The sequence below is a fragment of the Triplophysa rosa genome, linkage group LG22 (genome assembly GCF_024868665.1).
Source record: "Triplophysa rosa linkage group LG22, Trosa_1v2, whole genome shotgun sequence".
NCBI classification, from domain to species: Eukaryota; Metazoa; Chordata; class Actinopteri; order Cypriniformes; family Nemacheilidae; genus Triplophysa; species Triplophysa rosa.
This window is the reverse complement of record NC_079911.1, coordinates 20,158,017-20,172,145: the sequence shown is the minus strand read 5'-3', so window position 1 is coordinate 20,172,145 and position 14,129 is coordinate 20,158,017. Positions and strand designations below refer to the sequence as shown.

Below are 14,129 nucleotides of genomic sequence, written 5' to 3'. Positions count from 1 at the left end.
AAGATGCCCACCAGTAATGGTTAAATTAGGTCGTTTTTAAAAACTTTTGTTACAAAAAACCAAGGCCTAGTCCTGGTTTAAGCTAACCCCTGTCCGGGAAACCACCCCTAGATGTTTTTTCAGGAATCAAGAATGTGTTTTCCAGTTTATGATGGACATTTGAAACGACTAAACGCCCAACATGTTCTCATTTGATCTCATCCCCAACGATGTCCCGTTCTGCGAACGCACCTGAACGTCTCAACGGCAGGGGTGCGTGAGGCCAGAGCGTTGCGGGTGTTGGTGGCATGCGGATGCGCGAGTGCATTAGTATGCCGTGGAGAAATGTGGTGACTGTGAGTGGACACTTCAGCAATTAGATGCATGGCACTCTGCTTGAACCCACCGAGGTGCCAGCGCTCATATTCAGCTCGGCACCTGAGGGCAGCTTTCATGCATTGCTTTCCAACCGCTGCTACGTGTTCCACATACAGATCGCACACATTATTAATTTTAAATGTGTTGTGTCCATGCCACGGTCTTGGCTTTCCGATCAGGAGAGAGAGAGGAGGTATGGAGACGAACAAGAGACGCTTCATTATACAGCCGTGTTTTACTCCATCATTTGTTGTTTTACCTCACGTGCCGCCATGCGTCTTTGTTGTCCTTTACGCTTGGGCTGTTGTGGGGATGTCAGATGTTGCTTTCGATAAAGAAACGGAGGGCTGACTTTACACTTATACAATTGCGGTGTATTGCAGTATACATTTTTTATTGCATATATTACCTGAGAATGGCCACGGGATTCATTACGGTTAACTCAGTTCTTCGTATAAACTTGTTTTCATTAAAAAAGATTTCGAGAATGAAAATATGTGTGGCCTTGGACACAAGAGAAGTAAATCCATACCATACCATACCGGTTCAATTCAATCGTTCAGAGATGTGCAGGTGGGGAATCAGAGCCGCAGGGGCTGGAGGATTTGCCCCGGGGTGCGACTGCATGCTTCAGCCGTGTGACAGAACCTCGAGCTCTGGAGGACATCCAGTGTTTCTGGATATTCACACAGAATGTGTTAACCGCAGCAGTAAAATGTTCCTGAGTTCTCATTATTGTAACGTGGAAAAAACAATGATGTATTATTTCAATTCTCTATTTATGTGGTTAAAAATACTGTATTCTAGTATTGAAGATACAATGAGGATCACCACTGGAAATACACTAAATAAAACATTAGGATCGTGTGTGTGTGAAATGTGACCTGAACATCCTGAATCTGTTTTCATGAGATCTCCTGGAAAAAAGCAGCCATGTCTATAAATACAGACACGTCCATGTTCTCACTTTCTGTGTGAAACTACAGTATTAAAAAATCTGCTTGTATTTCACTGTAAAAAATGTTTCTGGGCCGTAGTGGATTTCATTAAATGAATGAGTTAACTTAACACGATTGTTAACCAAAATGTAAATTTAAATTATAGACGTAATCTCGGAATTCGAAATGCACAAATTATTGAGTGAATTCACCTTATTTTATTGTGTTCAACCCACTTAAACTTGTGAAAAGGATCTTTACTTCATTATTTTGTGGTGGGACTACATGATGTCTTAGTTCATTTCACTAACTGAGCAGTGACTTCCCAGCACGCAACAGCACTTTCTCACAAAAACGACTCCTAATGCTATTTTATGTGCTTTACAATAAACACGATCGAGTCTTTCATTTTATTGTTCAGTTTTCTTTATGATTTAGAAGAGATGTTTGTATTTTTGAGTTTCGTGGTTACCATCGTTCAGAAGATTGGTGCTTGTGCTCAGGTCATGAGAGCTTTAAAGTACTTAGATATTTATTTCAAGAAATTATGGTAACAATATGACACAAAATATTTTTGTGTCATTTTTTACCATGTTGTTACTTTACAGATTTCTTATTTTGGGCTAAACTGTCTCTTTAATGTAGTTTACTTCTTCAGAACAGAAAAGAAGATATTTTGAAAAATGTTAATAATCACACAACACTGAACTCCATTGACTTCCATTTTGTATGAACACAAAGTGTATTGTATGACATTTCTCAAAATATCTTCTTTTGTGTTCCACCGAAGAATGAGTTTTAAACCACACGATGAGAAATAAATGATGACAGAATTGAGATTTTTGGCCGAACCGTCTCTTTAAAGCATCAATGAGAGAATTGTCATCGGTGTTGAATGACGTGAAAAGGGAAACCCGAGACGGTTTGAGATTCTCATTAATGTGCTTCAGAAGCTCAGGTCTGCTGCTCTTTTGCTACTTTAAAAAGATGCCCTTCATAGCTCAATTAGTCTGTCCTGAATCCCACAGCAGCTTTTATTTAATAAGGCAGGGATTCAAGACACTAATTATGAACCTGAGAGACGGACCCTCCATGCGAATGTGTACGATCCCCGGCACACAGAATCACATCAAACAATCCGCATTCACGCATCCATCTCTAATCTGGATTACAAGAACAAATCATTAACGCACAGTTAATACTGGATAGTGAATAGTTATTGTTTTATAATAAATACGTTTGTAGATGTCTTTTAGACAACATCACAATCAATCCTGTTTAGTTTAATGCACATTCCTGATTTTATGAAAATGTGGAACTTTCTCTGAAATGACTTTCCTGCCTGACGTCACTCTTATTATTCTCAAAATCTACATTGGTTGTCTTGTTAAATATCCATTTCACTCGTCGTGTAAATATTGTAAAACTTCATGTCGACAAACGTTCTAATGTTCACCGACCACATGCGAGAGAATGAACTGAGAAACACCAAGAACGAGTAACATTTTTTCGGTTCTTGTAAAACATAAATAACACAGCTTTATATTGACATGCAAAGGCAAGAGGTCAAGACTGCTGCAATCTCACGAGAAGGAAATTATTCTGAGATGCAAGATTACAAAACATTCTCTCATTTCTCTGTGGAATAATTCTTGGTAACAGATACAACACACGCATTCTCGACAAGTGTACAAACATTATAATAAAACACTGTTTTTATCATTCATCATAAAATGAAATCAGGAAAAACATGCGAGGTCACGGGGTCAAACAAACATCATGAATCATCTGTCTTTACAGTACGTTTGTTTTGGTTCATAAATAAGGCATTTGGATTGGGATGCACAGCATGCAGTTTCTCTTTTAAATGCATGCTTGAAGATATTCAGGAGATGATTTAAAACATCTCAAAGGTGCAAAAAAGATACTGTTAGGATTTGGGGTATTTTTAAAGAAACCCCAGTGTGGTCGGTCGGAGCTGAGCTCAAACACGACCGTAGCCCAGAATTACATTTCAATTTTGCATACAAGCTAAACACACACAAATACAAGCAGATGAGAAGAGTCACATCTGTTATGGCTGTTAGAATTAGAAATAGGTGCTACAGAATACAAATTGAATAAATAAAATACATCATGTGAGCACGATTCATTTTTATCAAGTAAATATTACTATACCATTGGCTTATTGTAGTATGCAAATTTGCATAAATAACAATGATAAAAACCATAGAAATCTCTTTTAAAAACAACTATGAGACGGTCACAGTGTGTTTGACACGAGCGGCGTGTCGGAAGCCGTGGGGATTTAAAGTGGCGGTGCAGGACGGATCAGATCTTTTTTCTCCTGCTCGGACTGAAGTCCGTCTTCAGTTCTCTGTACTGAACCTGACGGCACAGCGGACGGAAATCACATTCACTTCACAGCAATGAAAATACAGCAGGTCAGAATGTTCACGGGTCACTTACCATCTGAACATCAGAGGGAACTCGAGACAGAAAGTCCAGCAGCTCATTGTTGTCGATGAGGTAAGGGTCTCGCAGTTTCTTTGTGAATTTATTGATGCCTGCGTGAAACACGTTCATACGCTCATTTTCAACGCCGTACAGAGACAGCATCCTGTTTTTTGAAATAATTCTATTGGTTGAACACCAACATGTGACAAACATATGAATTGAATTACTTGAATTGAAGTTGTTTAGCTTTCTTAATGCCGCTCGGTTTAAATTCTGCTTTATTGACAGAAGTGTTCCATTTTTATTTATTTACATACAGAACATTAATTAAACCTTTGAATTTTAAAACAGCAAAAATGCTGAAATTAAAAATGGGTTATGTTTTGGAAAAAAATGATTTATTTTTTACATTTGGTAAGCTGATTTTGTACGCTCAAAGCGCAAGCTGAACGTATTGTTATGCCCCTAAAAGCATAATTTTATTAAAAATATGACACACAACAACAACCAAAACAACAAATAAGTGCATCTAAAGAGCAATGTGGGATTTCCAGTGATCAGGGTTTTAATATCTGATGGTATAAATCGATTTGAATTCATTATAAAACACACAGTTCCCACTGCAATGTAAATAAATGAATCTGACTGTATATTGGTTTGTTATTAAAAAGCTCTGAAGTGTTGAATGCAGAATAATGGAGACGTCTCACCCCAGGCCAGCACAATGTAGCGCAGCGGGATGAAATACAGCACGACAGCAGCTGCACACAGAACTGTGATGGCCAAGCAGCTGAGGAAAGGCACGGTCCAGTTCAATGTGCTGAAGAATCAGAAACACGCACGCACACACATCAGACGGAATGAAATCCTGATCGCATCGCTGACAGACACAAGAGATCATCAAAACCTCTCACTTTTTAATTCTTTCACCGATGCAGGCCACTTCATCCAGAGCGCTCTGAACCGTGATGATCACGTCCTGAACGGCGTGGAATCTCTCCATGAAGCCCATTTTCTCCGACTCCTGGAGTTTTTACAGTTATTTCAACATTTCTATTATAGTCACATTTGCGTGTGTAGAAAATGGTCCAGAAACGTAATGAGATGTGTTTAGTCGCGTTATGAGAAATGGAAGGCGTGGGGGCTTTTGTTTGTCGGCTGATGTCTCTAAACGGTTAGTTGGTGTAGCTCAACACAAAAGCGTCTGGACTCGGAGCGCACCACAGCTTCATTAATATGGAACAGAGCATCTCACAACCGCACACGGCTCCTGAGGGCCCAACCAAACGCTGCTAAACATCCAGAGAAGATTCAAATCTAATGACATTTCAAAGAATGTAAGTAGCGCTTATATTTCAACTACTGCCAAATCAAAATGACGTGGATGTTTTGTGCTTGTTTTTGAAACGACAGCCCACGAAGTCGACCTTCACATCCGTCATTTAGGAAACACGACCATGGAAAAGTGCAGATTATCATTCGTAAAACCACAGCCTCCCACAAGTACCACGTGCTTACCACGGTTTTACTACAGTAACCAAGGTTTCTTGTTTTATTCGTGGCAAAATCACGGTTCATTTTCATAAGGGTCGAATGCATGCAAACGCCAAAATGGAAACACAACCCGACCGACCGGCAAATCACACATTGGTTTTATCTTCAGGCTGTGGACCGCATCCAGTATGACGTTAATTCTGCAATAGCTGGTGTCCAGCGGCGGGTCACTGAACTTTGACCTCAGGCTGCAGATGTAAATTCACCGGGAGGAGTTTAGAGATGTGTTTTTCTTTCCCGGACAACTTAAGCGGTCCGGGTTCAACAAATCAATTGTCCCCATAAATTAGCAGGAACAATTTTGAAAGTCTGGCCGAGCGATATCTGCCCCGTTTTCACGAGCCGCCGCCGGTGATCTAAGTGCAAACATGTGTCCGTCCTCAGAGCGGCTCTTTATGAATGGAAAACAGGTGTCTGGGTCATTTGTGGAGAAATACTCGCGTTAGCTCGGCGGGTCAAAGGTCAGCCCGCTAATGGCTGCCTTGCGACGCACGAAGGGTTATGGGAACGCCAGGAACATTCAGACGTACACATCTGGGATACGTCCAGTACATACGGCAACACAAACCTCGGGTGCAATTAAAGTAAAGAGGTATATTTGAAACCGTGTGTCCAATCCTTCCGTCGTCACGCAGAGCGCCAAACCAACAGACAAGGGCGCTCGATGCTCTTCCCCATACAATATTTAATACTTCATGTCATCAAAGAGAGGAGGAGAAACTGTGTGAGATTACCTTCTCATCTTTCTCATCATCTTCATCCACATCTTCAAGGAAATCTTCCATCGCTTGCTAACACACAACAAGACAGAGCAAATATTAACAATGTCTCAAAGTGTGCTCAGATTTGTCGGGACATATTTTCGCCATTTGAACGCTTCTATAAGATCGTTTCTTACGTCACGTTTATTCTTGCGTCAATAATGTGTCGCCATTTCTCGTCTGTCTACACACCGGCAAGCTTAAAACACACACAGTTTGAGCATCTGTGTCCTTTGACTGTGAATGGTATGTTTTCTGTCACATGTCCGTCAGCTCAAATCCACCATAACAAGCAGTAAGAAAGCGTTAGGATTCTTGCATGACGCTGATAATTTCATATTTAAATGAGTCAAGTAGTGGAAAATGATGATTTTATTGTTTCGGGATTTGTGCGATGCATATCACGACTGACTCTTTGACCGGGTATTCCCCCCCCCAAAAAAGCGTAATCAAAATTTTGATGGCTTAATGGGAAAGTGAGAAGCCTCTCCAGAAACACGGCTCATTGAAAGTTATCCGCACGAGCTCCACGCCGTTTTCACAATTAATGCAAAATCAATTTTCGGCGAGGCGAGTTCCGCGTACACACTCGAGCGTGATTGGCAACATTTCACCACGCCATGAAATTAGTTTGACACAATTTAATTGGAAAATGCGATAAGTACATACAGCAGGTGAGTGGAATGGCACATTTATACGCTCGTGTATCTTCTCTCCCTTTAATTACATGAAATAACTGGAAGAAAATATTCAATTCCAGCTATGGGGCTAACACAGGAGCTTGAGATAAAAGTGAGAAATTTGGCAGTCATTAGATGATCGAGCGGAAGATTCTCACCACGGTCCGCTCGCGAGGTTCATTCCCGGACGCCAGCAGGATGGACTTCCAGGTCAAGAGCAGCAACAGAGACAGCGGCACCATGTACATCTCAAAGTTCCACACCACCGTCACGAAGATCTGAGTGTCAGACATAATGGAGATTTAAGACCGGATCACACAGATTACAAAAATCTATAAAGATAATCATAACAATAAGGATGACAATAATAGAGTTCACACCAGCGGATGTTTATTTTGAAACGTGTGAGCCTTTAAATTCTAATGGAGTTTGATTGACTGTCAATGTTTTATTGTTTATCCGCTGTAAATAAAATTCACTATAAAAGTTAACCCAACCATATTATTCTGCTGTATTTTATTGTTAAAGTCCCAGTGAAATTAAAAATGACAATGCCTATTTTTTCATGAAATATCGCAGCGTTTATTGTAAACAGCATATCAATGTGGGTCATTCGCTTTTTAACATTTGCGTGTCCTAAACTCTGAAAATGCACTTCCGTCCTGTAGCAACTATCCATCACAAATGACGTACGTTAGATGGCGTGGGCGGAGCCTCTGTTAACTCCGCCCCTTCAACTGTCAGTCTGCCAGTTCCATTTCAAAATGCGACGGCTGTGCATCCAATCTATTCGCAGAGAAAGACGAAAGCCACGCCCACTACTTTTCTCATTCGAAATTCCATTTCACTCGGAAATGCGTCAAAACGATCGCAACTTCCGGTTCACAGGGACTTTAAAGTTATGATATACTGTAAACAATTCTTAAATTGAGAATGAATTTAAAAACTTCATGTTTATTTTATTCTTTGTGTAAACAGGCCTTTCGGCTTTATTAATAGCATTACAGCTCAAAGTTACATTTTCATGTGAATTCACAGCCCTTCCGTAGCAATAACAAAAAGTGAGACGTGTGTTCATGTTTATGACAGATCTAAAAAAGTTAGCGTCCGTGGTTTAAGAGTGAGGTGTAAAGAAGAAAGCAGCGTGTGAGTGAGTGTGTGTGGGGCTCTTGAGGAGGTGTTGTGTTGTGTTGTGTGGGGGGTTCAGGGGCTGGGGGGGCTTGAGGTCGAGCGGGCGGGGGGTCACACAGAGATCAGCTCCACTCATTTCAGCTCAAGGGTTCTTCAGAGCTCACTTCAAACATCACAACTCTTCAACACACAAGAGTTTCTCAACTAAACGCCATCATTATACATGTTTAGAGTCTGTGTGTTTAAATATTCTCACTCAAGTTCCCCAGAGTAAAATATCTGTCCGTCATATTCAGTTTGAACTTATTTCTAAAGCGCTCTTAACAATGTTTCTCCCAAAATAATTAAGATTAACATAAATGTATAAATTATATAAAATTATGAAGGCATTATTATTGCAAAAAAAGTAAATTCATGAAATGTAATCATTCTAATGGGTTTTTAAATATTAAAGATGCACGAATTGTAAATAACTTTGAGAAATAGACGGGTGTCAGAGATATGTTTTATAAAAAAGGATAAAGTATTAACATGGTATATGATTTTACTGAGAGTATTAGTATGATAGATAGATCAAATAAGATAACATGATAAATGAAAATGGTATAAAAACATGTGAATTATAATATACATGAATAATTTGCAAGAATACAAACATGTACATAAAATGTCAATTAGCGTAACCAACTAATAAAAAAGTTATTGCCGGACTCATTAAAAGTGATAAAGTGTAAAACCAAAAGTCTGTCTTTATTATAATCTGTCTGTCTGTCTTCTAAAAGAAATGAGAACTCCATGAACTCATCCAGCTGTGGCGTGTTGTGTGTGTTGTGCGTGTTGTGTGTGTTGTGTCTCGGCGAGTGGAGTTTTGTCACTTACCAGAAAAGCGCATGCACTCCTGCGTGGAGATTCCCACTGAAAGCAGCTGTTGATGTAAGAGCCCACGTTCATGAGGAAGAGCACGCAACGCTTCACACGGTTAAAATTCTGCTGCAACGACTGACAAACACGCGCACACACACACACACACACACACACATTAAACACTGGAAACAACTTACCAAAACTCACAGGATCATATCAGAAATGACTTATTTGTTAGCACGTATTATATGCATATTTATTATATGCGAATTATATGCATAATTTAGAATGTTTTAGACTGTAAATCGTATTATATTGTATTGTCATTGTGTTGAATGTCTGTACTAGAAGCTTCCAACACCAAAGAAAATTCCTTGTGTGTGCAAGCACACTTGGCAATAAAGCTCTTCTGATTCTGATGTAGTGTAAAAGTTGAATAACTTAAGGTTTTCTACATAGACAAAGTTGGAGATCTTGACATATTCAGGCTAGATTTATTATTCATGTGTATTTTTACCTTTTACTTTTTGAATCTAGTTTCTAATGTAAAACTGGATTTGAAAATCCTAATGGCCAACTTCTACAAACGTCTAGATTTATCCCCATTCACGGCCTCAAAATGCACACCTCGCCTCACATGTTGAAAATGAAAAGAGAGAGAACTGTAGTAAAGCGTAGAAGTGCTGGTGCGTCTGACAGCTGGGGTTACATATACGGGCCCAATGCGTGCTTGAACTCTTCACTGAGTGTGAAATAAAAGCCCGAAGAATCGCTGGGCTCTGCTGAATGCACGGCTTTGTGACGGCGTCTGATTCAGGCCGGCCCCTCCAATTCAGCGCTTTTGTCACGCAGGCACATTGAGAGACAGGACAATGAGCGGGCGCAGGCGCGGAGCCGCAGCCGGACCCTCCGGGGTGGCCCCTCTCCTCTCGTGAGGGCCGGCTTGACATTTCTATTCAACACCTCGAGCGACAGGGCACGGGGGAAAACGCTGCGATTCAGCGCTCGCGCCCCCTGTCCCCGACACGTCGGCCTATTGTGCGCGGTCGGGGTGGTTTTCAAAACGTTTCGACTTTGATTTCGGGCCCGGCGAGCGAGTTCTGCTTTCGCGGTCCGTGGGAAAAATGCGTTACCTGTTTAGAGAGTTTGGACTCCTCTTCGAAGAACTTCTCCTCCGGCGGAAGCAACGTCCGCAGGCCGGCTTTCACCTTGAAGGAGAGGCACAAAGCGTATGATTTGTTTTAATTAGCGCTCCGCTTCTCTCCGCATCAGTAATTATCGCATTGGACCGACGGCGTGAAGAAAAAACAACAACAATAGAGACAACATCCAGCGCTCGACTTACGCTGTTGAAGATGACGTCGGCCTCCAGAAAGATGAGCCCTTTTGTTGGCCCTGTCAGCTCCTTGTTTTTCAAGACGTAGGCCTTCTGTTCGCCGTTGCGGATCTGTGTGAGGAAGACGTGACAGCCTGCTGTCTGGCAAAGCCCCAGCGGACCCCCCCGCCCGGCTGACCCCTGATCTCCCAGCGGCGGCATCAAACAGCCAGCCGCGCGTTCCCCCCCTCCCGCCCGCCCGTCTCTGACAAGTACCTGCTCATTACCAGCATCCCTCTGTCATCACCGCATCAGCCGGCCGCGGGGAGGCCCAGCTGTGTGCGTCGCCATCCATCTATTTACTTCAAAACGGCTTTCTGAAAGCGTTCCTACACCACGTGCGCTCGTGTGAGGTGAAAGCACAACTTACGTTCAGTAAAGGGATGGCCACTTTTCCCAGAAAATCGGCGCTGCGGTCTCGATCCTCGTCGAACACGGTGACTTCCAGCACGGCGTGAATGTCTTTCACGTTGCTGTGAGGAAACCCGAAGAGACAGAACACGTTTACAGACAAAATGTCAGCGGTAAGCAGGAGTTTCGTCTGAAGTGAATATTCAAGCTTGACATTTTATCAGTGTGTGACGCTCTGTATCCTACTGCATATCACGTTATATTAAACACGGCAGAAAATCCTAGCGACCAATGGGAATTCCTGAAAGTTGCGTAGCAACGCCCTAGCAACATCAGTCTTTCTTCGGAAGATATAAGAATCCAGCTGTCTGGCCTTGTTTACGTCAGCTAAAACTTTATTTCTTCAGAACTGCACAAATGAACTATGCAAAATTAGATCTGGGGTTTAAGACGGCTCTAATAGTTTCGATCTTATATAGAATCTATGGCACAATCAAGCCCTTTTCATGTCTTATCAATGCTTCTTTCTTCTGCAGAACACAAAAGAAGATATTTTGAAGAATGTTGATAACCGAACTCCATGGACTTCCATTGTATGCACACAAAACCACTGAGACGTTTCTCAGAAGATCTGCTCCGAGAAAGACTGGCATACAGGTGCACAACCACACGGCCTCTTCAGTTGACTTCAGGTCCTACAGTGATATGTTTGGTGTGATGTATGATGAGAATGCTGCAGTGAGGGTGTAACTCACAAGATGAAGACTTTATTCCACTCGGGGTTCAGTGTTTTGTACACTGTGTGCGTCTGCAGACGGTCATTACTCAACTCCGCCACACAGAACGGATCACTCTTTCCTGAAACACCAACAATATTTCCGTATTAACACACACCGTTTTAATTAAACACTGACAATTAAAACTATAAAAATACCTAAAGATATTTTAGCCAACTCCTAAAGTGTTTGACCACATAAATAATACAATAATATAATGTATTCATCACGTTATCATAACTTTAAAAAATGTAATGCAGCTTCAAGTTTAAATGTGGTTTGATGTTTCACAATCAAATTCTCTCTCTCTCACCAATCATTTGTCTTTTTTCTTGATTGTATATTTACATTTTTTACATCAGTGTTTTGTGTTGTACGTACACATACACATACATAGACAGACAGACAGGTCAGAGAGACAGACAGACAGACAGACAGGTCAGAGAGACAGACAGACAGAGAGACAGGTCAGACAGAGAGACAGACAGACAGGTCAGAGAGACAGACAGACAGACAGAGAGACAGGTCAGACAGACAGACAGACAGTCACAGACAGACAGACAGACAGACAGGTCAGAGAGACAGACAGACAGAGAGACAGGTCAGACAGAGAGACAGACAGTCAGGTCAGAGAGACAGACAGACAGACAGGTCAGAGAGACAGACAGACAGACAGACAGACAGTCATAGACAGACAGACAGACAGGTCAGAGAGACAGACAGACAGACAGAGAGACAGACAGACAGACAGAGAGACAGACAGAGAGACAGACAGACAGACAGAGAGACAGACAGGTCAGCGAGACAAACAGAGAGACAGACAGACAGACAGGTCAGAGAGACAGACAGACAGACAGACAGACAGACAGGTCAGAGAGACAGACAGACAGACAGACAGACAGAGAGACAGACAGGTCAGACAGACAGAGAGACAGACAGACAGACAGACAGGTCAGCGAGACAGACAGAGAGACAGACAGACAGACAGGTCAGAGAGACAGACAGAGAGACAGACAGACAGACAGGTCAGAGAGACAGACAGACAGACAGAGAGACAGACAGGTCAGACAGACAGATTTAAAGAGCATGTAAAGTGCACAGGTTTGTTTGAGGTAAAGCTGGAGGAAGCAAACGTGAATAAAATCTAAAGATCAGACTGAAATATTAAAGTTTAAAAGGTCTTCATTGAGGACGACTTCATTCTTCTGTGTGTGTGCGTGTGTGCGTGTGTGTGCGTGCGTGTGCGTGTGTGTGTGTAAAAGCTTCTTTTAAGCTTTTGTCTGTCCAGCATGGTGTAAAAGCGTGAAATCAGAACCCATGAGGTGGGCAGCTCCAAAGAGAACAGCAACCCTGAAAACTATCTGAATTAATAATAGTGTGTGGGGGGGCAGTCATCGATCCATCAAACTCCTTCAGACGAGAGACTGAGATATCAATCACAAACTGAGGATTCTTCCTTTACTACTGAACTACACTGCATACGGTTTATACAGTATGTATATAGAAGACCAAATCATCCAAACTATTACAACATATTTGTAATGTATTTAAAGAAAATTTACCAATTAAAGTTCTGTTAGTCATCTTATTTTCCTAAAATTAAAAAAAAGATTAACTGACGAACGCAAATGTCCAAATTGTGTATTTCGTATGTGCTGTGTCGCAAAATAAAAAAAATTGATTTATGTTTTTTTAAATAATCATCCTTCAAAGCACAGAAACTCCACGATTATTATAATGAGTTGAGATGAATTCAGTGTAAGAGGAAGTGACATCAGATTGTCACCTGTGACATCAGCGGCCATCAGTGCCTCCGCCCGTAAGATCTTCACCTGCACGATTCCAACATCCTTCAGGTTACAGAACGACCTCGTAAGACTCTGGAAAAAAGACAAGAAACAAACACATGAGACAGAGGACACAAGCATCTCTGACGGCTCCATCTTTCGCTAATCTCACATTTTGGAGCAGATCAAAGGCGCTCTGCTGCAGACGTCAGATAATCTGCCGGCTCTCATGAATACATCTTCATTATGCAGCTGTTTCTGTAAGCGCTTCACTGAGCGCCTCTCCAGAGACCACAAATCATGAATAGAGAAGAGAGAGACAGAGAGAGAGAGAGACAGCTCTCACATCTCCCTCTCTCATGATCCAGTTGTGAGAGAGACCGGCGTTAATGTTTTAGTGGATTGTGGTCATCTCACGCCCCCTTGTGGTCATAAAAGTGTACAGCGGCACTGCAGTTAACATGCCAGCATTTCTTCATCCTTCATGATTTGTGTCTTTACATTTCTGTTAGAAAATGTGTTGAAATCTAAACAAATGGCCGTGGCACGTACATATCTATGAAGAATCTTGCGGCGTTCTTTCGGGTTGTCCAGCAGGTTGACAGACAGGTCAGAGACGGAGACGGCGGCGGTGGCCGTGAGAGTGACCAGCAGCAGCAGTCGTCCTTTATCCTCCTCTAACTCAATGTCAAGTTTGTGTGTCTTCTCTCGACTCAACTTCGACAGATCCAGCTGACACCTAACGCACATTAAACACACTTACACACACAAACACACACACCAGAGAGAGAGGAGAGAGAATCCAGTGTTTGACATGAGGGAGACTCACTGGCCGATGAAGTCGTCTCTTCTGCCCACGTCTCTGTCCCATACAGAGATGTCCAGAACACCTCCCTCCTCATCCAACAGATGAAGATCAAACTGTTCCCGCCACTGCGGGTTCAGAGTCTTTGGAATCGTCTGCTCGTACAGGAGAGAGAGAGAGAGAGAGAGAGAGGGAGAGAGAGAGAGAGAGAGAGAGAGAGAGAGAGAGAGAGAGAGAGAGAGAGAGAGAGAGAGAGAGAGAGAGAGAGAGAGAGAGAGAGAGAGAGAGAGAGA

General features: G+C 42.1%; 1 protein-coding gene across 1 annotated transcript in view; it reads right to left on the bottom strand.

Moving 5' to 3' along the window:
• Positions 1 to 1,899: 1,899 nt before the first annotated feature.
• mctp1b (multiple C2 domains, transmembrane 1b) overlaps positions 1,900 to 14,129 on the bottom strand; it is a 29,647-nt gene continuing 17,417 nt past the window's right edge. The window contains exons 6-19 of the mRNA XM_057320464.1: positions 13,861 to 14,117; positions 13,584 to 13,770; positions 13,031 to 13,124; positions 11,224 to 11,326; positions 10,488 to 10,590; positions 10,088 to 10,189; positions 9,876 to 9,950; positions 8,758 to 8,877; positions 6,906 to 7,025; positions 6,041 to 6,097; positions 4,667 to 4,776; positions 4,463 to 4,572; positions 3,765 to 3,862; positions 1,900 to 3,683 (exon numbers count right to left, since the gene is read on the bottom strand). Of these exons, the coding sequence (XP_057176447.1) occupies positions 3,627 to 3,683; positions 3,765 to 3,862; positions 4,463 to 4,572; positions 4,667 to 4,776; positions 6,041 to 6,097; positions 6,906 to 7,025; positions 8,758 to 8,877; positions 9,876 to 9,950; positions 10,088 to 10,189; positions 10,488 to 10,590; positions 11,224 to 11,326; positions 13,031 to 13,124; positions 13,584 to 13,770; positions 13,861 to 14,117 (1,593 nt within the window). The 3' untranslated portion in view covers positions 1,900 to 3,626. The remainder of the gene's footprint in view (positions 3,684 to 3,764; positions 3,863 to 4,462; positions 4,573 to 4,666; positions 4,777 to 6,040; positions 6,098 to 6,905; positions 7,026 to 8,757; positions 8,878 to 9,875; positions 9,951 to 10,087; positions 10,190 to 10,487; positions 10,591 to 11,223; positions 11,327 to 13,030; positions 13,125 to 13,583; positions 13,771 to 13,860; positions 14,118 to 14,129) is intronic.